The following is a 26201-nucleotide window of genomic DNA, read 5'->3' as shown; positions in this document are numbered from 1 at the left end:
CAGAATTTTATGAAATTTGGAATAAATGTTATAATTGGCTAGAACAGAGAAAGAAAAAGATATAATTATTGATGTATATAAAATGTAAATAAGATGTAAAGAACATTTAAAATGTAAAGCACTGTTCTGTTAGAAGAAAAGAGTTATGTTTATGTAGTTTTGGTGTATGGTGTATGGTGAAAAATAAAAAAAAAAAAAAAAAAAAAAAAAAAAAAAAAAAAAAAAAAAAAAAAAAAAAAAAGAAAACAAAAATAATTCAGTATGGATACATATACACACAGAAAGGGTACATTAAAGAAATAGCACTTAAAAAAAATCTGGATCTGGCAAAATAAAAATAAAGGTTACTTCAAGATGAGACAATACTTTTTATAGGTAAGATTTTTATATAGATGAAGTCATTGCTCAGCAACTGTTTATAGTTAAGGAGAACCCTTCAAAATCTTGTTACAACCTGGTTCCGAAATGATGTCTGTTGCAGCATACTGGTGGTCATTTACCCTGACAACCAACTGCAGGGACAAAGCAGCACCACCCCCCTCCCCATCTATCTCCCTGGCTTGCACAATTCTGAATTGACACATCACCACATCTGAATGGTGAATAGTTGGGTGGCCAATAAATTTAAACAAAGGAATGAATGTCTTTTCCAGAATCTTCATGGCTACAGTAACAAGTGCTAGTCTGTGATGTATTTCTTGACTGCTTATTCCTTTACTATTGATGGTTGAACCTAGAAGGCAGAAGCTACCCACATCATCAGGATCTTTAGTGCTAATTTTAAAGCTGGTTGTTCTACCTGTTAGCATTTATTGTTCTATCTTTATATTTAATTTAATCACTTTTTCATTTTGCTTTTAAATTTTATTACTAAGCTTACAGATCCTCTGCATTTTCAGTTATCAGGGTAATGTCATCAGCATAGTGCAAGCTAGTGATGTTTCTTCGTCCAGTTGTAAAACCATGTTCTTCTTTTTCCATTTCAACTTCCCTTAATATATACTCAGCATACAGGTAGTCCTCGAGTTACACCAATAATTTGGACCAGAATTTAGATCGCTAAGAGATGCAGTCATAAAATGCAATGTTACGTGACTATATCACTTAGCAACAGCGATCTTGGCACCCCTCCCTTGCCATCATTAGCCAAGGACCCACCATATCCAAGACATTCTAGGCTTGGTCCCTCCCAGCCCAAGCCTCAATTTTTGCAAGGTAAGGCAATGCCTCCCCTTCAACTATCCCCATTTCCCCTATCTTTGCTCTTCTGGCTGCCCTGCACTTTGCCTTGTGGTATGGCAAAGAGCCCCAGAGCCACACAACTCTTCTTAGGTCATCATGGCTCTGGGAATGTTAACTGCCCCAGCAACCTTGCACAAAGCTGTAGCCATCCCATTTCAGTCCCAGCTGCAGCTGTCCCAGGAAGCCCTAGCCTGACGCCAAGCTCTTACAATCTGCCAGCCATTGTGTCATTGTCCAGATTTGTATAACTGATAATGAAATTTTATTCATGTATATAGATGGGAATATTTCCTATTTACCAACAGATAGATGGCAAATCAGACATAAACGGCTAGATTTAACTTGAGCAAAATGACTCACCACAAAGAAACTGAATTATTTGTTCAGAATCTGGTGGCACATTCAAACTTTTTTCCAAAACTTCCTGCAAAACTTCTCAGTAAATAGTACTTCCCCAAATTCTTACCAGTTCCTAGATGAGGTACTAATGATCTACAGACATTGATATAGTATTTCTGTGAAGAGCTAGTCCTTGAAATAGCCTCCCAGTTTTTCTTTTGTTGGATCAGAGGAGAGAGATCATAGGAATTGCCAGTACTATCTCTACAAAAGAACAACAAAAAAATAATGTTAAATGAACAGAGTAAATACATGCAAGGTGCAGACAACTTCTATTACAAAAATCCAAGTCAAATGTTCAAAGCAATTATATTTGCATTCATACAAGCCGCCCTGAGTCCTCCGGGAGAAGGGCGGGGTATAAATATAATAAAATTCAAATTCAAATTCAAAATACATTTTGAATGTAGGCACAATTCTTTTGAATTCCTCTCTAACTGCATAAAGCAATTCTAATGTGACTACTGACATCCAATGTTCCCCATCATCCAAACTACACAGACGCACTAAGGCTAAAATAGACTGTGATCTCAAACCCAAGTTTTGTCCCCAGTTTCTTGGCAAGCACAGCTGCCTGCACAAGAAAATGTGAAATTTCATAATATTAATCTTAGTCTGCAACCCTGACAGGCATATGGGAATATTGCAAGAAAAGACTTAAAATGTATTACCAGCATTTGTCTCTATTTTTCAATATTACTACTTTAATTAATTCCTCTTTTGTTCGAGTTAGATCACACAGTTTTACCTAGACAGCACTCAAATGCTGCTCATGTACAAGGCTATTGTTATACAGTTACAGAAGAGGAAAACTCATGTTCTCAGAATGTCACAGCAAATCATATCTAGTATGGATTAAGCAACAATAAACCAATAAAGCAGAAAATCCTAAAAACACTCTGGGGAAAGACAACTTACTTATAGGAGCATTCAACANGATACATTTTGGGTGTAGGTTTATCCTTTTTTACTGTTACACATTATTTCAGTAATAAACATATAAAAATTACATTGATTTTTAAAACTACCTATTTCCATTGAGCTGGAACCAATTGCCCTACTTCCCATAGAAAAATCACTTTGAATAGTGTGAATTCAAATAATGTGACCATTTTGTGGGATTCATTAATGCACTAACTGAGACCTACCTGTACAGAATGTAGAAAGTGGCTGATAAATTGGATACACTGGGAAAAGCTTATCCCGGGGAGAGGAGCACACATCGTTATCCAGATACTGTCCTACATTTTTTATTGAAATGTACTTTACTACATTACTACTGGTACATCACATATCAACAGTAACATAGGTTTCATAAAATAAAGTATCACAACAATCTCTTTCCATCCTATGAACCTGGATTCACTATCAGCATCTCAGCAAGTCAAAATTTACCAGTGTCTCCACCGCATGAACTTTTCGGTTCATCACACACACTCAACTGGAGCATTCTCTGGTTCACAAAATCTAAGAGAGTGTAGCCAGCCTGTCTCTTTAAAGGATTAAGGTCAAAGAGATGACCTGGAAGAAAACAGAGAAGGGGGAAAAAAGGAATATTACTATGGAAAATATTATTTTTATTAAAACAATCAAGATGCTCAATAAGCTGACTCCATGAGAAGGACCTCAAAAGTTCAAAATCAGTATAAAAGTCATTCATTCAGGACTTTTGACATATTATTTATAAAAATAATAAATATAGTATATAAAGAAATACCCACAGAATTTTAACATGGACCTTAAACATAAGTGCATATGGGGTGATTATTAGTTCTGTGAAAAAGCACTTGCTTTCTTTTGGATTTCTTAATCTTTTGTCTATCTTTGTCAATGAATGTTGTCAGAATTTCCCATGGGTCTCAATGAATATCTCCCAAATTTAATAATGCAACCAATATGCAATATGCCAGAGAGAAAACAAATCACCTTGTCAGATTCATATAGTGATCAGGATCTTGTATCACTATATGGAAATTGTGCCCTATTCCTTCAGGGCAAACTGCTTCAGTTCGCTAACATCTGAAAAAATATTGAGGATTTTCTAGCATGAACTGCTTGCTCAACACCCTGAGACATTTCTATGGCATTAGATGTCAACTCTAGTCCTTTTTTCTACTTACTTGTTACATCTAGTCAACCCGCATTTAGAGAAAAATATTACCTGTTCGAGGGTTAGACACAGTGCAATTATTGTGCATATTGCTTTTCAGAGGACATGCAGCAGCTGTATACCACATAAAATTATATTCACAATCCATATGGGCTGTTACCAGTTCTGGATTGGAACTCTGGGAGATAAAAAAAGGAAAATATGAGTCTTTGCAGAGCTGATAAACAATGGTTTTCTCAGTATTCAAGAAACAACTTTTCCACTTAGATTAGAAAAATAATGAAACATGGCAAGCTGGGATCAGTTCATCTTTTTTCAGAGGTCACATAAAAATATTAACTGGATAATGCTAGTGAATTTACATTTAAGACAGGTATGGGCATGATCTCCACAGACTTTGAACCGTTATTCCCATCAGTATAACCAACAGTCAGGAATTTTGGAAGCAGAGGTCTAAATTTCTGGAAGATACCAGTTTGCTTATCATTACTTTTAAGAGTTTTATGAACCAGAAAATTTCACTTTGTTTTTTTCCCCCTCTACATAATGAGTCAGTGCTGGTTATCTGCTATCTTGCTACCATACCCAAATAGCTGTAGCTAAATAACTACTTCCTCCTAAGAAATGAAAAGATGAATTTTATTCCACGTAGAGAGCAAATTTATGAAAATGAGATCCAAATTAGGATTCTAATTCTATGACCATTATTTTAATAGGAATCTATGAAGTATTTTCACTAAGCCCTCAGTAAACGAAACATACTTACATCTTTCCTTTCATCACATTTGAAATGGATGGTTGCAGATTTGTTCCGGATATGATCTTCACACTTCTCACCATTTATATATTTAAGAACAAAAATACCATTTTCCCATTTTAGCCCCTCAGCCACTTCACCTAAGCTTATATACTTAGAACCATCCCTTAAGCAGGCTGCAGAATCTGGGGGACAAAAATCTAAATATGGAACAAACAAACAAAAAACTCCAGTTAAGAAAACAAAAATAATTCAGTATGGATACATATACACACAGAAAGGGTACATTAAAGAAATAGCACTTTAAAAAAAAAATCTGGATCTGGCAAAAAAAAAAAAAATAAAGGTTACTTCAAGATGAGACAATACTTTTTATAGGTAAGATTTTTATATAGATGAAGTCATTGCTCAGCAACTGTTTGTAGTTAAGGAGAACCCTTCAAAATCTTGTTACAACCTGGTTCCGAAATGATGTCTGTTGCAGCATACTGGTGGTCATTTGCCCTTACAACCAACTGCAGGGACAAAGCATCACCACCCCCCTCCCCATCTATCTCCCTGGCTTGCACAATTCTGAATTGACACATCACCACATCTGAATGGTGAATAGTTGGGTGGCCAATAAATTTAAACAAAGGAATGAATGTCTTTTCCAGAATCTTCATGGCTACAGTAACAAGTGCTAGTCTGTGGTGTATTTCTTGACTGCTTATTCCTTTACTACTGATGGTTGAACCTAGAAGGCAGAAGCTACCCACATTATCAGGATCTTTAGTGCTAATTTTAAAGCTGGTTGTTCTACCTGTTAGCATTTATTGTTCTATCTTTATATTTAATTTAATCACTTTTTCATTTTGCTTTTAAATTTTATTACTAAGCTTACAGATCCTCTGCATTTTCAGTTATCAGGGTAATGTCATCAGCATAGTGCAAGCTAGTGATGTTTCTTCGTCCAGTTTTAAAACCATGTTCTTCTTTTTCCATTTCAACTTCCCTTAATACATACTCAGCATACAGGTAGTCCTCGAGTTACACCAATAATTTGGACCGAATTTAGATCGCTAAGTGATGCAGTCATAAAATGCAATGTTACGTGACTACATCACTTAGCAACAGCGATCTTGGCACGCCTCCCTTGCCATCATTAGCCAAGGACCCACCATATCCAAGACATTCTAGGCTTGGTCCCTCCCAGCCCAAGCCTCAATTTTTGCAAGGTAAGATAATGCCTCCCCTTCAACTATCCCCATTTCCCCCATCTTTGCTCTTCTGGCTGCCCTGCACTTTGCCTTGTAGTATGGCAAAGAGCCCCAGAGCTACACAACTCAGAGGCTTCTTGGGTCATCATGGCTCTGGGAGTGTCAGCTGCCCCAGCAACTTGGCACAAAGCTGCAGCCATCCCATCTCAGTCCCAGGAAGCCCTAGCCCAGTGGTTCTCAACCTGTGGGTCAGGACCCCATTTGGGGTCGATCGACCATTTCACGGGGGTCGTCAAGCAAGGCTGTCCGCCATTTTTTTTTGTCCGCCATTTTTTCCCCCTTTTCCGGCAGGTGCCTTACCTCCCTTGGGCTGGGCCAGCTGGTGGTCGGCCTGCTCCATCTCTGCCGCTTGCCAGCTATGCCTCGGCCGGCGCAGGGGGCGGAACCACGCATGCGCGGCACTCCCGGGCAGGGAAAGTCCTTGACTTACGACCGGTTGGGTAGTCCTTGACTTACGACCGGTTTAGTCCTCGACTTACGACCGGTTTAGTCCTCGACTTATGACCGGTTTAGTCCTCGACTTACGACCGGTTGGGGTCGCGGCATTAAAAAGGTTGAGAACCACTGCCCTAGCCTGACCCAATAGCCTGGCGCCAAGCTCTTACAATCTGCTGGCCATTGTGTCATTGTCCAGATTTGTATAACTGATAATGAAATTTTATTCACTTACATAGATGGGAATATTTCCTATTTACCAACAGATAGATGGCAAATCAGACATAAACGGCTAGATTTAACTTGAGCAAAATGACTCACCACAAAGAAACTGAATTATTTTGTTCAGAATCTGGTGGCACATTCAAACTTTTCTCCAAAACTTCCTGCAAAACTTCTCAGTAAATAGTACTTCCCCCAATTCTTACCAGTTCCTAGATGAGGTACTAATGATCTACAGACATTGATATAGTATTTCTGTGAAGAGCTAGTCCTTGAAATAGCCTCCCAGTTTTTCTTTTGTTGGATCAGAGGAGAGAGATCATAGGAATTGCCAGTACTATCTCTACAAAAGAACAACAAAAAAATAATGTTAAATGAACAGAGTAAATACATGCAAGGTGCAGACAACTTCTATTACAAAAATCCAAGTCAAATGTTCAAAGCAATTATATTTGCATTCATACATTTTGAATGTAGGCACAATTCTTTTGAATTCCTCTCTAACTGCATAAAGCAATTCTAATGTGACTACTGACATCCAATGTTCCTCATCATCCAAACTACACACTGACGCACAAAAGCTAAAATAGACTGTGATCTCAAACCCAAGTTTTGTCCCCAATTTCTTGGCAAGCACAGCTGCCTGCACAAGAAAATGTGAAATTTCATAATATTAATCTTAGTCTGCAACCCTGACAGGCATATGGGAATATTGCAAGAAAAGACTTAAAATGTATTACCAGCATTTGTGTCTATTTTTCAATATTACTACTTTAATTAATTCCTCTTTTGTTCGAGTTAGATCACAGTTTTACCTAGACAGCACTCAAATGCTGCTCATGTACAAGGCTATTGTTATACAGTTACAGAAGAGGAAAACTCATGTTCTCAGAATGTCACAGCAAATCATATCTAGTATGGATTAAGCAACAATAAACCAATAAAGCAGAAAATCCTAAAAACACTCTGGGGAAAGACAACTTACTTATAGGAGCATTCAACAGATTTGGAAGGTGGGCAGGCAAAAGGAGTGTGCCATTCGAACATATAGGTGCAATCCTCGGTTTCCTTCAGAAATACTGGCTATGGAAACAGATTAAAAAAACCTGTAGCGTATTATAGACCAGACAAACACCATAGCTAAAAAAAATATTAAACCGTGGATGGACATTTGGAAATCCATCTTCAAGCTCTTTTGCACAAGGCAGTAATCCCAAGACTGAAGTCTATTGGGGTGGAGGAAAGGAGGCAAGGCCAGAAACACGGGCTTGACTCTTCTCACTGTAAACATAGAAAGTTTTAGCAATCTATCATTAAATGAGCCAATCCTCTGACAGGCGTGTCCAACCTTTTGACTTGTCTGGGCCATCTTGAGTGAAGAGGAATTGAATTGGACCACATATAAAATATACAATATACAATATACAATATACATACATACATACATACATACATACATACATACATACATACATACATACATACATGCCAGCTTTAAACTATTGCAGGTTTCAACGTTTTTTTATTTCCGTGCCGCTTATTAGGCTTGCTTCAATAAAATGATCGGAACAGATTTAAATAAGCGACAGCTACTGCAGCACAAAATTAGTGAAAAAAGAAATGACAATGATACGGCAAGAATTTATACATCTTATGTCCTTCAAGCAGGGTAATTCTTTAAGACAAGCACTGCACAGGACAAAGCAATGGATGGAGTTAGGGTTAGGCCTGGACAAAAGCTACATGTGATTTTCTTTAAACTTAATTAAAATTAAAATGCAACTAACTAAATGGTGAAACTATATATATTTAATATTTTCCCTTCTGATACAATGAAATAAATAAAAAAGGGATTGCCCTTAATCATTTGCATTTGAGGACTCAGTATATATCTTTGTCCTTAATAAACATTTTATCTAACAGGCAACTATCAGGATCATGTAACTGTAATCTCTCACTGCATTTAATTTTTTGTGGTTGGTCTATACAGAGCTGCTTTCTCTTTGAAGTTAGAGAACTTCCAAGCCACACTTAATTATTTTGAAACATACTAAAATTCCCAAGTTTCCTTACCTGCAAATTAGGATTAGGATCACAGTAGAAAAATATGGCTGTTGATCTCTTATAAACCTTGTGACATGTGTCCCCATCAGTGTAGTTTATCTTAAGTAATCCATTTTCATATGTCAGTTTTTCAGACTGCAAACCTAGTTACAGAAATGTATATGACAAAATATTAAGAGAAACATTGAAAATTTAAAGTTTCTAAGTATATGTGTGTGGAGAGAGAATGAGCTATCCTTTGCTGGAAGAAGATTCTTAGAGTTGAATTAAAAGACTAACAAAGTTATGTTTCTGGGACAAGAGAATGGAAGTTTAACAATCCAGTTTTAATCAGCAGCATACATTATCCTACAAAAACTTCCAATGCTAGTCTTTACATTAAGTTGAGCAATCACACAAACTACTGCCTGCATATCACTTGTTCAACAGAAGCCAAACACATATCCATTCATTACAGAGAGAATACATAAACATAGAGCACTCTCTAGGGCCTTTTTCTTTCATCTTTTCCAAAAGCTGCCTCAATCAGTTTCTCACTATTCTGTAATCTGGAGGCAGACAGTCTTTGCTTTGGACCACGACTCCCACAATTCATAATGACTGGGCATTATCACTGTGGCTTTTGGAATTTACGGTACATATTTAGTTGTGGATTTTCTTAGTCTGGCTCTTCTGTTGAGACCTGTCTGGCTTGAGTGACTCTTCTGGTATATGTTCTGGTGATATACCTCCAGCTCTCAACCTTAACAGAACACACAAGCCCCTCCCCAATATCAAGGGGATATTCACATGGAGGGATTTCATTCATTCATTCATTCATTCATTCATTCATTCATTCATTCATTCCACTTATATAGCCATCCACATCTCAATGACTCTGGGCACCTTACAGTGTGGATGGCCTGTTCTGCTGTAGAATGTCCAGGCACTTTGTCTGTGTTCTAATTACCTTTACTTTATCACACAAAAAGAGAATGGAAATCACTTAGTGGCATCAGATGTAAAGATAAAAAATAGCAAATAAAAGCATATCACAAGATATATAAATTGACAAATATATGTATTTGTGTGTGTGTGTACACACACATACCTGCATGTTTATAAAAATGTACAGAAACCAAGAATTCCACAGGACTTTCAGATAAATTTAAAATTCGGTGAAGGTATAGAGGGAAAGGACATTAACAGTAGTAATTAACATCAGCAGTAAAAATTTCATCTTTAGTCGGCCTCCAATTGTAATCACATGCAATTATTAGCTCAGCCAGACGATTTGTGGCTGCGGAAGCAGAATTACACAACTACTACAACTAAATCTCAAGTTACCTAAAGTAGTATCAAATAAAAGCTCCATGAAGGCATTTGCTTGGATAGCAAATCAAGGCAACAAATCTGAGAATGACCTTACCTGCTATTTTTTTAGCAAGTGGCTCTTGTTTTTTAATTTGACATGATGACACCATATTTCCACTGTTGTTTGATGGTTTGCAAAGCCCTGTTGTTAGTCTATCACAGATTCTAAAGTAGTAGTCATATTCTTCGGTGCTGACTTTAATATCATTCCCACGAAGTGGTGACAAGTTATATACATAACTATATCTTGGATCTTTCACTTGACAGTTCTCACCTTTAAAAAACCCAAAACCACAAGGGAAAAAAACTATAATCTAATGCTGTAGAATGACATACAGTTATTTATTTAAGACAATCACTTAAGTGTATTTCAGCAAATTATTTCTTTAAACAGAAATTCCAACGTACAAATTGGCTGTCATGAAAACTACTTTCACAGTAATAGATTATCTAATGCAAGAATCAAAAGCAAAATCTGTTATGTGCCACGCCCCAAAGAAATATGGAGCCCTGTGGTACAGTAATTTGAATGCAGTATAGCAGGCTAACTGTGCCCACAGCCTGGAGTTCAATTCTGATGGGCTCAAGGTTGCCTCAGCCTTCCATCCTGCCGACATCGGTGGAACGAGGACCCAGATTGTTGGGGTCAATATGTTGACATTGTTATCTGCCAGGAGACTGCTGTAAAGCACTGTGGGGCAGTATATAAGTCTAAGTGCTATTGCTATACTGTGCCTCAGAAATAATAATTATGAAATTTATATGCCACCCAAATCCCAGCTACTCTGACAGCTGAACCATTCTAGGTATGATGCAGCCAGTCTGAACTAAAACTTGGAACATATTGATTGTTCTGGGTTTTGACCACGACAAAATTGAACAGGCAGGTCTTATGGAGCAAGTAGTGAAGGGCTGGTGCATCCCACCCCACTTTCTCCACTTCACATCTGCATGCCTGTGCATCAGCCCATCCATTAGCAACTTCCTTTCCATTACCTTCCCTTAATGACTGCTATTGTTTTTTTATCTTCTCATTGAGAAACTATATGGCTAAAGCATATCACTAAAAAGTAAACTAAAGAATATATAAGGTATGGCAAATGACTTTACACTTCTAAAGAGAATTAAAAATTAAATATTTTATGTATTGGTATAGCAAATGACTTTACACTTCTAAAGAGAATTAAAAATTAAATATTTTATGTATTTCATTTTTCTTCACAAATCCTTCCTTTTTCCTATATCTATATAAAAATGTAAATGTTCGTTTGTTCAAAATCTTAAATCTCCGAAAGTTCTTCACCGATTGCTTTGAAATTTTGACACAACGTTGCATTCGAATACGCGCGTGTTTTTATATACCTACTATTATATAGATGTCACACCTGTGACAGGTAAAAACATGCTTTTTAAAAAAAAAAACAGCGCCATCTGTTGGACGTAAAAGCTTTCTCTTTTCTTTCTTTTCCATTTAACCAGACTGAGCCACAGCAATGCGTGGCTGGGTACAGCTAGTATTTTATATAATTAAAATTTATGAAAATGTTGCATCTCTTACAATTGTTTAGTTACACAATATTTCTGTTCCAAAAACACCTGCATCATCTCTTTTCTGAACATATTACATGCATCACACATACAAAAAGTGAGACCATCTCTTCTGGACCAAAACCCATCTCTGGCCTATAACAAATACTGAAGGCTCCCATTCCAAAAAGTAAATGGTAGAATTAAGTTAATAACAACTTTTTATTTAATTTACATTAAATTTAAAAATAGTTAATATTAGCAGCTGTAACTTGATAACACTTTTTGGAGATAGGGTGTATATGTGTAATCATATCGCTCCCTATATGAAATATTTGGAAGTTAAGACTTCTGCCATATACATGAATTAGAAAAGAACTGGATATAGATGGGGCATTTATGTTCAAGATAAAACCTGCCTTTCTTCTTTCATATTAAATATAAACTTATTCATGGGCTTTAGCTATAGAGGTTGAAGAACAAAACTATTTTAAGTCTTCATATTTACCTTCTGCTCTGTGCACAGGGCAAGCTGCTAGTGTTCTCCAGAGAAACACAAACTCACAGTCCTTTTCATATTGAAACACTGGTGATTCCTAAACATAAAGATGAAAGATTTGACAGGTTTCATGCATGAATGAATGAACTTCTGATTCCCTTATATGCTACTGAATCACCATTCTATGATTCACTGGCAATTATTCCATTCAAATCTCATTTGTCAAAAAAGAAACTGGGAACCTGAGAATTTCATTTTTGACTATCATTTTATAACTCAAAAGCAGAACTAATCAGTACTGCTACACAAGAGCCAGGTTTTCAAACACATATCTGTATACCTATATGTATACTGTCTACATTATCTCTACCAATATTTCCTATATTGTTTTTCTTCATTCTTCCCTCTCCCTGTTAGCTTAGCTCCAACTTCCTTCAAATTCAGAGTAAACAATAATAATTAAGCAGGTGATTTGAATTGCAACTCTTAGCCATACTGCCCCTGTAGATCACACCACCATTTTTTTTCTGTCAGAAGCAAAGGAGCGAGGGAGCGAAGGAAGGAAGGCTGGCTAAGATTCTGAACTGGTCGGGCAAGTGCATCAAACTTAACTTAAAACCTTTTAAGCCAAAATAAATAAATTTCTCATCAACCCATATTGCCTCATCTCCTGAGGCTCTCTCTGACGTGGAAAAATGGAAAATTGAGTGATATGGACTACTCCATATGAAATAGTCACTTTTAAATAATGAAAAAAACAGAGCCTTTCATTTTACTTTAAACTTAATATCCTTTTTTTTTAGCAACTGTGATTTCAAATGGGAAGCATCCATTGACTAGTTCCTCTAAATATATTTCTACACCTTTAGAAGAGGAACATTTGTGAAGCTATTCCACCCAAATCAACTACATACAATCATATGACATAGGCACAATATGTTATTACTTTTGGAGTCCCTGATTCTCTACAGGTGTATTGGAGGCTGGGGGAAAGGTGTTAATGACTGCTCTAAGCTCTGACAGTATCCCAAGGAGCCATCTGGGAAAGAGATAATGTGCAGCTGTACACTCAGTTTCTTCCAGCCAAACCTTTTGAGAAGAAATCAAAAGTCTTGAAAAATGCACCTATGCACAGTTGTTTGATATATTTTTTAAAGGAATAGAATTCCTAAGCTTCCAAACACACTAGTTCTGCAAAAGTACAGACAAGTTGTAAAAGGATATGAATGGCAAAGATAATACCAGCCTGCAAGGTTGCAAAAAGCAGTCATGTTATGGCATCTAGATCATGAAATAGTAGACTTTGCTTATACCGTACATAGTGGTGTTTTTTTTTTCAAACATAGCAAGTTTAAGATGTATGGTAGGTTGGCTGTGGAATTCTGGAATTCCACACACCTTAAAGTTGCCAAGTTTGAAAAACACTGCTATAGATGAACTTACCATAGCTTGATCACACTGGAAAATTATCCGTGTTGAGTACTGTTTTTTATCTTTGCATTTGTCTCCATTTAAATACACAATAGTAAGGGATCCATCAGTGGCAGCCTGAGGACTTATTTGAATGACACCAAGATTCTGGCTTTTATTAGCATATTTCACACAAGCTCCTACTACACCAGCTGCAGCCAAAAGACACATTTCAAAATAGATATTTATGTTTCCCAAAAGGATTGCATTAATTCTTTTTAAAAGGAGCTCAAAAGTAATTTAACATTCTTTTCTCCTTTTCTTAAGTCAATCATATCTGGACTGATGATGTGTTAGTAAAATTTAAACTCAATATGACCTTGCTGACTGACACAAGGATTTTTCTTTACTTCCTTTATTTTTACAGTTGTTTTTCTGTAAAAAAAATTAAAATTGGTTTAAAACTATTACTTCTATCTTTACATTATCCAAGCATCAAATGGATAATTGCTATTCTCCTCTATTGTAATATATATTCTAACATTAAAATTCAATGTGACAAAGATAGAAAAATAAAAGTCAGATTAAAAAGGCTTTTAGAAATAGTTCAATTTTTTAAATCATTTGAAGGTCCTTAAACAAATAAACTACTGACAGGTTTATATACAGAAAAGTGCCAAACTGGTTTGTTTAGCTTTGATCAACATGATAGGCAAATGAAGTCACCACAATGCTGGGAAAGGTGAAAGAAAAAAGAAGAAGAGAAGGACCGCCAGCAAGGTGGATGGATTCAGTTAAAGCAGTGGTTCTCAACCTTTTTAATGCCGCGACCCCCCAACCAGTTGTAAGTCGAGGACTAAACCGGTCATAAGTCGAGGACTAAACTGGTCGTACGTCGAGGACTAAACCGGTCGTAAGTCGAGGACTACCCAACCGGTCGTAAGTCGAGGACTTTCCCTGCCCGGAAGCGCCACGCATGCGTGGTTCCACCCCCTGCGCCGGCCGAGGCGTAGCTGGCAAGTGGCAGAGACAGAGCAGGCCGACCATCAGCTGGCCCAGCTCAAGGGAGGTAAGGCACCCGCCAGAAAAGGGGGGGAAAATGGTGGACAGCCTTGCTTGACGACCCCCGTGAAATGGTCGATCGACCCCAAATGGGGTCGCGACCCATAGGTTGAGAACCGCTGAGTTAAAGTGATGATGAGGGCATCATTGGAAGACATGAAAGACCAGGTTAGGGACAGATCATCATGGAGAAAATTTATCAATATGGTCACTAAAAATTGACAGTGACTTGATGGTACATAATCAATCAATCAATCAATCAAGAGTAACAAAATTACAACGGGGGAGAAGCTTGCAGCTCATGAGTAACAGGATGCAGATTCCTGGCTCAGTCTATTGCACGAACCTTATCACTGTAGTCTGTTCAACTAAGTCTACTCATTTGTGTTCTAAGCACTGGTAGCTCAAATCTACATCATTAGTTAACCTAAGATACTTACCTGAACATCCTGGTATATAGGGAAGTGGCCTGCAAACATTCAGATAGAAAGTTCTATTTTTGGCATCTGTCGTTGTATCCAGGGCAATCCAAGGTTCATGATCTCTGCTCAAGTCACTCAGATCATATTCATTGCCATCAGAATCTGAAAACACAAGCAGGAACTGGAAATGCTTGATTAAACCAAATCCTCCTTATCCAAGTCAGACCCCAATTTCCAAGAGATTAGTCATCCAAGCAAAGTAATAAAATAATATTAAAACAAAATATGCATTATGAAATCAGAAGATTCTACAAATAAATGTTGGGTGCTTTACTATATATAACTTCCCAGTATTTTTATATCAAATATTCAAGCACATCTCAAGAAATCCCTAACCAAAATAATAAAACCCACTGATTACTACCCTTTTCTTCTGCTACACGTAGGGATGAATGACACGAAAATGAATCTGAAAACAATATTGAGTGATTACGAGCAGCTAGGCAAAAAAGTTAAGGAGTTAGGTGCATAAGTAGTTTTTTCATCTGTACTGCCAATGAAAGGTCAACATCCAGTAAGAGAATAAAGGATTCTAGAAGTGAACCACTGGCTAAAGGGTTGGTATCGCCAAAAGAACTTTGGATTCCTGGACCATGGTCTGCACTACCTCCATGATGGACTTTAAGCAAGAGATGGGCTCACAAAAACTGGGAAGAATGTTTTCAGAAAATGACCAGCTCAACTTATCAGGAGGGCTTTAAACTAAAATCGAGGGGGGAGGTGACCAATCTTTAGGATCTCCAGAACCTAATTCCAAGCAAACCCTAGAAAACAAATCAAATAATGAGGTAAGGAGGGATGGGAAAGAAGACAATCTCAAACTTCAAACAGGAAACATAGGAAGCATACCTGGAGTCAGACGAAAAGATCTCAAATGCCTATATACAAATGCTCAAAGTTTGGGGAACAAATAGGGTGAACTTGAATTATTAATACATGAAGGTAGATATGATATAGTTGGAATTACTGGAACTTGGTGGGATGAAACCCATGACTGGAACATACTGATAGGATACAAACTATTCAAAAAAACCAGACCCCATAAAAGAGGAGATGGAGTTGCACTATATGTAAAAGACAACTATATTATATATAATTTTAAACTTTCACTTAAAAATACCTTTGCAGTATTAAGTCAACAAAAACCACTTAAATGTTTCTTCTTTCTTTTTTAATTTAATTTACAAGAAAAAGAAAACCACTACAGTACCTTAGGCAAAAGGAACGGTTTATAGTTTAATCAAAAATAATTACTAAATAGAACAAGAACAAAATGACTAGCACCTCAAAAATCAAAGATTATACTGCTATGTTTAAAAAACAGTTAATGCCTTCTATGGAAGGGTAATGGAGTCACTTTACATGTGGGCTCAGTATTTCTTAAATTCTACATCTTTTAAACCAGGTTCCACTTGAAGGATCTTTGGATTCTAGAAAATAATGCAGATCCCCGTAACTCAGAACAGGGCTCTGTTCTGGGCTCAGTGTTCTTCAACATCTTCATCAATGATTTGGATGAGGGGATAGATGGGGAACTCATCAAATCTGCAGACGACACCAAGCTGGCAGGAATAGCCAGCACTCCAGAAGATAGGCTTAAGATACAGAAGAATTTTGACAGACTTGAACATTGGGTGCTATCTAACAAAATGAAATTCATTGGTGAAAAAAGTAAGGTTCTATATTTAGGCAACAAAAACCAAATGTACAGGTCTAGTATAGGTGGTATCTTGCTCAATAGTAGTAACTGTGAGAGGGATCTCGGAGTCTTAGTGGACAATCACTTAAATATGAGCCAGCAGTGTGCTGCAGCTGCCAAAAAAGCCAACACAGTGCTAGGCTGCATTAACAGAGGGATAGAATCAAGATCACATGAAGTATTAATACCACTTTACAATGCCTTGACAAGGCCACACTTGGAATACTGCATCCAGTTTTGATCACCACAATGTAAAAAAGATGCTGAGACTCTAGAAAGAGTACAGAGAAGAGCAACAAATATGATTACAGGACTGGAGGCTAAAACATATAAGGAATGGTTGCTGGAATTGGGTATATCTAGTTTAATGAAGAGAAGGACGAGGGGGGACATGATAGCAGTGTTCCAATAGAAGTTGACACAAAGAAGAGGGAATCAAGCTATTCTGCAAAGCATGTGAAGGCAGGACAAGAAGCAACGGACTGAAACTAACCAAAGTGAGAAGCAACTAAGGAGAAATTTCCTGACAGTTAGAACAATTAATCAGTGGAACAACCTGCCTCCAGAAGCTCTGAATGCTCCAACACTGGAAGTTTTTAAGAAGAGACTGACAGCCAATTGTCTGAAATGATATAGAGTTTCCTGCCTGAGCAGGGGGTTGGACTAGATGACCTCCAAGGACCCTTCCAATTTTATTAGTAGTAGTATTATTAATTCTGAAATTTCATCACTTACTATTTGATTGTAAGGGGAAAACATATATAAAAGTACTTAGTAATAGAGATGGAAAATTTACCTATTCTAGTTTACTCACCAGTGACTTGGCAATCAACTGGAGCAGGTGGGCAGGCTAAGGCTGTGTAGAACTTAAAGTAAGTATTATGAATATTTTGTGCAGAATTCATTTCTTCATGTACAAATCTGAGTTCTCCAGGATAGGACTGATTACAAGTAAAAGTAATGATGAAACTGTCATTGGGCCCTGAAACATGAAAATAAAACGTCAAGACAAAAGTATTCTCCAACTCTTTTCAGTTAGTGGTTAACTCCTGTACTTGGAGCTGGGAATTCCATTGCTAAGTCTGAGTTGCTGTCTTTAGGCAAATCCCACTTAGGCGTAACATCGCAGAATTGTCATCTGCAACCTCCTGCTGATTTCCCTATTGAATTTGCTTGTCAGAAACTAGTAATAAAGGCAACAAACAGCAATCATGTGAGGGATGCTGCAATGTTGTAATTGTGAGCCAGTTGCCAAACATTCAAACTGCTATCACATGACCTTGAGGATACTGTAACAGCCACAGCTACAACGGTTAGGCGTAAATCTCTTTGTTCAGGACCATCATAACTTCAGTCACTGAGCAAGTGGTGGCTCAACAAGGAATACTATATATATGTTGTTCCTTTAAATCTGCACACATTGGAACATCAGACAGTAACGAACAAAAAACCCCACAAGAACAATACAGTTCAATGAAGGGAGAAATATGATGGTTTTAAGGCAGGGGTTCTCAACCTTGGCAACTTTAAGACTTGTGGACTTCAACTCCCAGAATTCCTCAGCCAGCTGAGAAATTCTGGGAGTTGAAGTCCACAAGTCTTAAAGTTGCCAAGGTTGAGAACCCCTGTTTTAAGGGATGGCAAGGGAAAGACTTTCACCCAAGTTCATCGTGTATTTTTTAAAAATAAAATGATGTTTCCATGACTGAATCAAGATACATTCACTGTTATAGGTCAAAGAAAGAGGAAATATTAAAGTATGATGGAGATAAATTATACCCTGTAAGCAATGAACATTTTCTACAATCTCTCTTATTAGGCTTTCTTATATATCTTGAATTCCACATCTCCAGATTTTTAAGCTCCAATCTCTTTTTTTTTACAGGAATCTGAAGAAGCATTAAACATTTTTGTCTGCGGATTCAGAAGATGGGCAAGTATATACAATTTCTAGGGTAAGCTGTACATTGTACATTGATTCTTTCCTTTCCTTTGAATTAAAAATAATAGGTGTTTCTTTAGATATGAGCTCTAGGAACTAGAGAAGGAAGCCTGAGGAACTGCAGGAACTGCAGGAACTGCAGAAGAAAGCCTGAGGGGATGAGCACTGTATAATGACTAAATATTATCTCTCGAAAACATGTGATGGTGACTATACTGGAAGGCAAACATTTACAAAGTAAGCCACACTCACTTTACCTGTATAAATAAGTGATAGATATCCTTCTGTAGACAACTGAAGAGTTTTGTTCAGTTTCACCAAGCGAATATGTTGTAGGTCTTCTGTTTCACATCCACCAATTGAATCATCAACTTCAGTACCATGAATAGGCCCACATTCCTTGGCTGGTCTACAAATACTTATCTAAGAAATTGAACACAATCAATATATGTTAATTTTCTACTATTTGATGCACATAATTATCAAGACCACACTCCTTTTTTATTCACTTAGCTCAGCCAAAGTGATACAGAATATAAATGTAGGTTTTGAGTTTGACATGAAAAATTCTAATTCCACAGTAACAGCTCTGGAAGCTGCCTTTTACCCATCTAACTAGCCCATCTAACTCATCATAACTCAGTATTTTCTGTTCTGTTTCATAGCAGCCTTGCAGGATTTAAATGACCTGTATTTTACTTTTGACTACTAAATCCTGCATATAAATCATTTGTTCAGTTCTTGGGCTAGAGCTTTTCCCAATATGTAGCTCACAGTATATTTGTTTGCTGTTTATTAATGCTACTATTATCAGGAATTCTTTTCACAATACACAAGATATGGTTCTGAGTGCTTTTTATACTTTCCTCAAGAAAGCAAACCAATTTATTAACTCACTTCAGAAAAAAACACAAGAACTCAGAAATGAAAATTATTACCATGTAGCTCTTCTTAATTCCTTCAACAATGTATGCTTTTTCCAAAGCTAATGGTTCCAGGTTATATAGAAATCCAGTGTTTGGGTCTTTTACAGAGCAGCTCTGCAGGAAAAGACACAATTCATAAACTTAAAACATTTGCAGCCTTGGAAATAAAAAGTCAAGGAAGTAATATCTACCATATAGTTATGATTATCTAGAGGTAAATTCAAAGCTATTTATATTCAGGATATTTATCTTGTTGAAAGTCAAAGGATATCAAGTAAAGTAAAATTACTAATATTTACGAAAGTGCCCTCTATCTACAGCAGTGTTAGTCCCAAATCTTGTTTGATGAATCATATACAAGGTTTAAGGGCTATGCTATTTGTGTCTCACATCTTCCTTGGAAGTTTTTAAAAAAACAGACTTTAAAGTTTGCCCCAATAAAATCTTTAAGAGAATAATCTAGGAAAATCTGATTAAAAAAAAAAGATATTGTAAGAAGTTGAATAAAAGTGAATTCTAACATCAGTATCCTATTTAGAGCTTTTTGTAAATTTGCTTGCTTCTACTGCTTGCCTCTACTGTCTTAGTCTTCTCCCAGAAGCCTTTCTTTGAACTAAAAATTAATAATGAGTTGCTGGGTAAAAATGTAAAACTAGAATTATTGAGTTTTTGGAAAGAAGAAGGAATAGGCAGCTGAAACAAGATTTTCACCTATAGCATGCATGCAAGCTTTCTCAGACTGAATTTCAAATCAATAAGCAAAAGATTGGATTATGAGGATTCACATCTATATTTATGAATCCTTATAATCCATCTTTACATGCAAGTATAAGCATGCAAGTATAAGCCTTTTCTGCGCTTACCTGAGACTCTCCTTGTGTAGTAGTGACTGGACAGGCAGCTTCAGTTTCCCACAGAAAAGTTGCAATACAGTCTTTCAGCTCTAAAAATCTCGGGCTGCTATTCTGGAAATATAACAGGTCCCAATGTTAAGGTAAGGAATATATTAAAATGAACACACATATTTCTTTTGCCAATTTTAGAACAAACCTTTGGGAGGATAACATGTCAATTTTGAAATTGCTTTGAAAGAGAGATAAGTAAATATGAAATAGGTCATTGTTTCAATCTGAGCAATACTGAAAAACTAAGCAGAGTTGGACGTGATTAGTACCTAGGCAACTAGAAAATAGCATGGCTACAGACTAAGCGGAATGCACTCAACTGTCCTTTAAAACAGTGGCCCCCAATCTTTTGGACACCAGGGACTGGTTCTATGGAGAGAGGTTTTTCCGTGGACTGGAGGGGGCGTGGTTTCACATGCTGCCTGCATCTCATGGATGTGGCTTCACTTGTTTGTGCGGCCTGGTTTCTGGCATGCCGCGACCTGGTGCTGGTCCACGGACCAGGGGTTGGAGACCCCTTCTCTAAAACACAGAACTTGCTCAACCATCATCACTTCTACTTAGGAATGAAATCCAAAAACCTAAAATAGTTTATCTTGCAGTTATATCACTTTTAATACTATAATCTGTGATAGAAAACTAAATTAATCCTAATTTATTTAATTAGTTAATTAAATTAATTAACTGGATACTCCATCCTATTCCCCTTTGTTCTGATTTTCCAACATTATTCAGCATACTGTAATAACTAGGTATATGTGTTCCATGTTAAGGTGCTTTGAGAATATTCCAGTTTTTTATATTTCTGAAAATTCTAGGGCTTCTTTGATTGTGCTTTATTTCCACTCTTGAATGAATGATACTTCAGCTAGATGAAGATGAAATGAGTCACAAAAGTTTCAAAGCATATTTTGGACTATTATGATATAATGATTATTCATTCTACTCCAAGTGAACAAATGTAAAATCCATTTACATTTTATCACTAAGCCATCTTTGCTGCTCAATGGAATTACACTGCCCAAAGTAGACATGTACAATCTGGAGGTCCTCCTGGACTCACAACTCACAGCTCTTACCAGCAAGCAGGTGGCAGTCGTGGCTAGAAGGGCCTTCACACGACATTGTATTGTGCATCAGTTGCGCTCATTCCTAGATCAAGGGGTTCTCTTTACACTCCCTCATCCCTATAACCTCCAAGTTGTACTATTGTAATATGCTCTACATCAGGCTGCCCTTGAAGAGTACCTGGAAACTTCACCTAGTGCAAAATGCAGCAGTGTGGACAGTTACGTGAGTTCCTCATAGAAGGGGCGTTGTCTTACCTGAACGCCTTTTCTCAGCACGGAGATGGAGGATCCACCCATGGGTTGAGACTGTATTCCTGCCCAATCAGATCAAGTCAGCCAAAGTTATCACGCCCTGTCCTTGGACATATGCCCAGTCTTGACGCGAGCGTAGCACTTGACTGATCGATGACGTACTGGCTCCTACACTAATTACCTACTAGGCTAAACAATTCTCTAGAAAGAGGGAGGGAGGTGGATCCTCCATCTCCGTGCTGAGAAAAGGCGTTCAGGTAAGACAACGCCCCTTCTCCAGCACTGGAGATGGAGGATCCACCCATGGGACATACCAAAGCCTACTGTCCCTGAGGGAGGGAAGCAGACTGGTCCGGTGTGGCACTTTGGCAAACTACTTGCTGGAGGACCCTCCTTCCAAAGGAAGCCTCCGCCGAGGCAAATTTATCGACCTTGTAGTGCCGAATAAAAGGAGATGGAGTGAACCATGTGGCCGCTCTACAAACCTCCTCGATGGTTGCCTGAGTGTTCCAAGCCGCAGAAGTAGAAGCGCTCCGTGTGGAGTGCGCTGTGACCCCTCGTGGGACCGGCAATGACTCCGCTCGATATGCCTCGGTGATGTACGCCCTAATCCACCTGCCAATGGTGGAAGAGGAAACCTTTCTACCCTTGGAAGAGGGGTGAAAGGAGACAAACAGGGCTTCTGATGTGCGGAAATCCGCCGTCCGTGCAATATAGTAACGGAGCGCCCTGCGGACATCTAAGCAATGCCATTGCTGTTCCAGGGTACGTGATGGTCTGGGACAAAAGTCCGGTAGAATAACCTCTTGGCTCCTGTGAAAGAACGAATTCACCTTTGGGACAAAGGTAGGGTCCAGACGGAGTACCACACGATCCGGGTGAAAAATGCACAGATCCTTACGGACCGACAGTGCCGCCAGCTCTGATATACGTCGAGCCGACGTGATGGCCACTAAAAAGGCTGCCTTATGAGACAGGTGACTCATATCGCACGACGTTAATGGCTCGAAGGGCGCCCTTGTTAGAGCCCTAAGAACCCGGGGCAACTCCCAGGACGGGTATCTATGTACTGTCGGCGGCCTGATGTTAGCTGCTCCCTTAAGAAAGGAGCGTAGCAGTGGGTGGTGAGCTAACGACCCTCCGTGTTCCCAGGCGAGAACAGTAGAAAGTGCAGCTAGTTGCCTACGTAAGGTATTAGGGGCCAAACCTTTGTCCAGACTCTCAGCTAAAAATTCCAGAACATTAGGAATATTGAGTGGTGAGAGAGACAACTTATGTTTGTCGCACCAAGCACAGAAGTTTTTCCACGTGGCCTCATAGATGCGATTCGTGGATGGTTAACAGGATGCCTGTATAACCTCAATGACTCTTACAGAGCAAGATTGCCTCGACAAATAGTTGCGCTCAAGTGCCAGACGGCTAGCTGTAGCCACTGGGGATCCGGATGTAGGATGGTTCCCTGACTGAGTGATATCCTGTCTGGCGGAATCTTCCACGGATCTGTTATGGAGAGACCCAGCAGGTCGGCAAACCACGGTCTCCGTGGCCAATACGGGACAAGGAGAATCTCCGCATCTTCCCGGAGTAGTTTGCGTACCACCGCCGGAAGAAGAGGGAGAGGTGGAAAGGCATACAGCAGACCCCGAGGCCATGGAGAGCGCAGTGCATCTATCTGCTCCGCTCCCTGAGACGGGAAGCGGGAGAAAAAGCGGGGGAGCTGGGTGTTGGCCGGCGAGGCGAATAGGTCCACTAAAGGTAGACCAAAGCGATGGCAGACCTCTTTGAAGACCCTCGGGTGAATCCTCCACTCTGAGTGGTCTATTGTCGCTCTGCTCAAGACATCTGCCTGGGTATTGTCTTTCCCCGAGATGTGCTCGGCCTTGATGGACGCTAGATTGTGTTCCGCCCAGGTCTCCAATATTAGCGCCTCGTTCAGAAGAGTCCGAGAATGAGTGCCCCCCTGCCTGTTTACATGAGCCTTGGCAGTCATGTTGTCCATGAGGACAAGTACATGACGCCCTCAGACCTGGCTGTGGAAGTGAAGGAGAGCTAGATGTATGGCCCTCAGTTCCAACCAGTTGATGTCGTGGCGGAGGTCTGAATGAGACCAACGGCCCTGTGCCCAGTGGGAACGAAGATGCGCCCCCCATCCAAAGCGGCTTGCATCGGACGTGAGTAGGAGCCGCTCCGGCTCCTTGAACAACGACCCTTTGAGGACGGCTGGGGACAGCCACCATTTGAGGGAAAGCGAGGTCTGAGATGGAAGCCTCACCCTTTTCTGAGAGGCACTGATGTTTTGCCTCTGAAAGGGGAGTAGGAACCACTGCAATTCCCTGGAGTGGAGCCTGGCCCACGGCACTATGTCTAAGGCTGATATCATCTGTCCTAGCACCCTGGAAAGGCTGAGCAGAGAAACCTTCTGCCCCTTGCGTACTTGGCGGATGGATTTTCTCAGGTTGTTCAAGCGTTCCTGAGACAGATACACCCGGCATTCCCTGGTGTCTATGACGGCCCCTAAATGCAATAGCCGAGTCGTGGGGACCATATGACTCTTGGGGAAGTTTACCGAGAACCCGTGATCCTGGAGAAGCCGTACTACCCGGTCGAGATCCAGTCGTGCCGAGCGGGCAGAGGTCGACTGGATCAGGATGTCGTCCAGGTAACACTGGACCCTGATCGGTACCATATGCAGGCGAGCTGCCAGGACCGCCAGGATCTTGGTAAACACCCTGGGGGCCGACGAGAGGCCAAAGGGTAGAACGCTGTATTGATAATGCTCTCCCTTGTAACTGAACCGTAGAAACCGCCGGTGATCGACAGAGATGGGGATATGGAGATACGCTTCCGTGAGATCGATGGATGTCAGGAAGTCTCCCTTTCTCACGCTCCCTAAAATGAAGCGGAGCGTCTGCATCTTGAATTTTTGATATTTTATATGATGATTCAAATTTTTTAGATCTAGGATGGCTCTCCATCCTCCTGACGGTTTTGGAACTACAAAGAGGACGGAGTAAAATCCCCGACCTCTCTGGTCCACCGGAACGGTTTCTACGGCCCTTATCTCCAGAAGATGCTGGATGGCCTGGCTCATCAGGGTTCTTCTGGCTAGGTTTCGGGGGAATGGGCAAGACATGAACCTGTTTACAGGTGTGGAGATGAACTCCAGATAGAGGCCGGACCTTATCGTGTTCAGAACCCCCTTGTCCGTGGTGATGACCTCCCATTGGTGGAAGAATAGCGACAGTCTGCCCCCTATGGGAGGTCCCGTAGCCGGGGAGTCACCTGGAGCGACGAAATGGCCTGCCGCTCCCACGAAAGGGTCGCTTCCCCTGATTGCCCTGGTATTGTTGCCTGGGCTTGCTCGCCGGCCTGTCAAACTGTCCCTCTTGTCGTTCCGGTCTGGGCGGGAAGGGACGAAAGGAGTTTGAATAATTGTACCTATTCCCCCCCCGAAAGGACTGCCTACGGGTGACATAATTTTGCCTCTTGTCAAATTTCTTAAGGATATGGTTGAGCACTTTGCACTTATCCTTATTCTCTGAGAGATAAGGAGTCAAAGCCTCACCGAATAATTTACCCCCCTGGTACGGGGCAGAGGACAGACGCCACTTGGATTTGGCATCAGCATGCCAATGCTTAAGCCAAAGCATGCGTCGACTGGTGATCCCTGAAGCCATAGCTCTGGAAGCAAACTTAGTCGCCTGGAGCGTAGCATCCGAGGCGTATTCCATTGCTGCAACCATCTTACTGATGTCCTGTTGAGATCGGACATCATCTTTGGGGGTGCGGGCCTGCAGCTGTTTTAGCCAACGGTGGGCGGCTCTAGTGAAGAACGACGCTGAGGTCGCTGCCCTAATGGCCCAAGCGGATGCCTGGTGAATCCTGCGAAAGGATAACTCGCACTTACGGTCCTCCGACTTCAATGCTTCCGACACATCCCCAGCTATGGCTGTTGGAGAAATCAATGGTCCGAAAGGCTCGTCCACCGCAGGGACCTCCAGCGCTTCCTCCAATTCCTTGGCCACGTTGAATAGCTTTTTTTCCCGTGGCACTGGGAAGAGGAAAGGAGGCTGGTAGCGCCCATTGCTTCTTTACCGCAGTTAGAAACATGGGCGGACATGGGATCCGGTGTTGAGCTGCCACCGGTTCAATAAAATTTGAATCAAAATCCGAATCGGGAGCAACAGTAGTCGCTGCGGAAGTGGGCTCAGAACCACGGTGTGCGGTGGAAGAGACCTTGCGGAGCAATGTAACAAATGCCGAAGAGTGGAACATTCCAGTGGGCGCCGGAGCGTCCGCCGACTGTTCTTCCCCAGACATCGGAAACTCCTGGTCAGAGCCCTGATCAGGCAGCGACAACCCCTCAGAATACAAGGATTCAGCAGGTGAAGAGGGGCCGGACTGAGGTACATCTGTCTGATGTGGGGTAGGGGGGGGACTATGACTGGAGGTTTAGGAAGTGCCCTAGCGTTCAGAGCGCGGTCCACTGCCTGAGCAATCGACATGGACAATCGCTCCTCTGAAGGGAAAGAAAGCTGTTCGGTCTGGCGAAGCCCAGCCGCTGTAGGCGTGAAAGTGGCCTCTGG

The 26201-nt window shown here is 40.0% G+C and overlaps 1 protein-coding gene across 1 annotated transcript in view; it reads right to left on the bottom strand.

The window, feature by feature from the left end:
* Window positions 1-2651: 2651 nt before the first annotated feature.
* The window catches only part of LOC107297935 (cation-independent mannose-6-phosphate receptor), a 66666-nt gene continuing 43116 nt past the window's right edge, over window positions 2652-26201 (bottom strand). The window contains exons 20-33 of the mRNA XM_015827301.1: window positions 20252-20353; window positions 19401-19502; window positions 18720-18885; window positions 17335-17502; window positions 14780-14923; window positions 13311-13489; window positions 11877-11964; window positions 9897-10115; window positions 8498-8631; window positions 7410-7507; window positions 6631-6767; window positions 4518-4708; window positions 3803-3929; window positions 2652-3162 (exon numbers count right to left, since the gene is read on the bottom strand). Of these exons, the coding sequence (XP_015682787.1) occupies window positions 3026-3162; window positions 3803-3929; window positions 4518-4708; window positions 6631-6767; window positions 7410-7507; window positions 8498-8631; window positions 9897-10115; window positions 11877-11964; window positions 13311-13489; window positions 14780-14923; window positions 17335-17502; window positions 18720-18885; window positions 19401-19502; window positions 20252-20353 (1992 nt within the window). The 3' untranslated portion in view covers window positions 2652-3025. The remainder of the gene's footprint in view (window positions 3163-3802; window positions 3930-4517; window positions 4709-6630; window positions 6768-7409; window positions 7508-8497; window positions 8632-9896; window positions 10116-11876; window positions 11965-13310; window positions 13490-14779; window positions 14924-17334; window positions 17503-18719; window positions 18886-19400; window positions 19503-20251; window positions 20354-26201) is intronic.

Source organism: Protobothrops mucrosquamatus, unplaced genomic scaffold (genome assembly GCF_001527695.2).
Source record: "Protobothrops mucrosquamatus isolate PMUCROS unplaced genomic scaffold, P.Mucros_1.0 scaffold3598, whole genome shotgun sequence".
Lineage (NCBI taxonomy): Eukaryota > Metazoa > Chordata > Lepidosauria > Squamata > Viperidae > Protobothrops > Protobothrops mucrosquamatus.
Note: the sequence above shows the minus strand (reverse complement) of the source record. Positions and strands in the feature narration are given on the sequence as shown.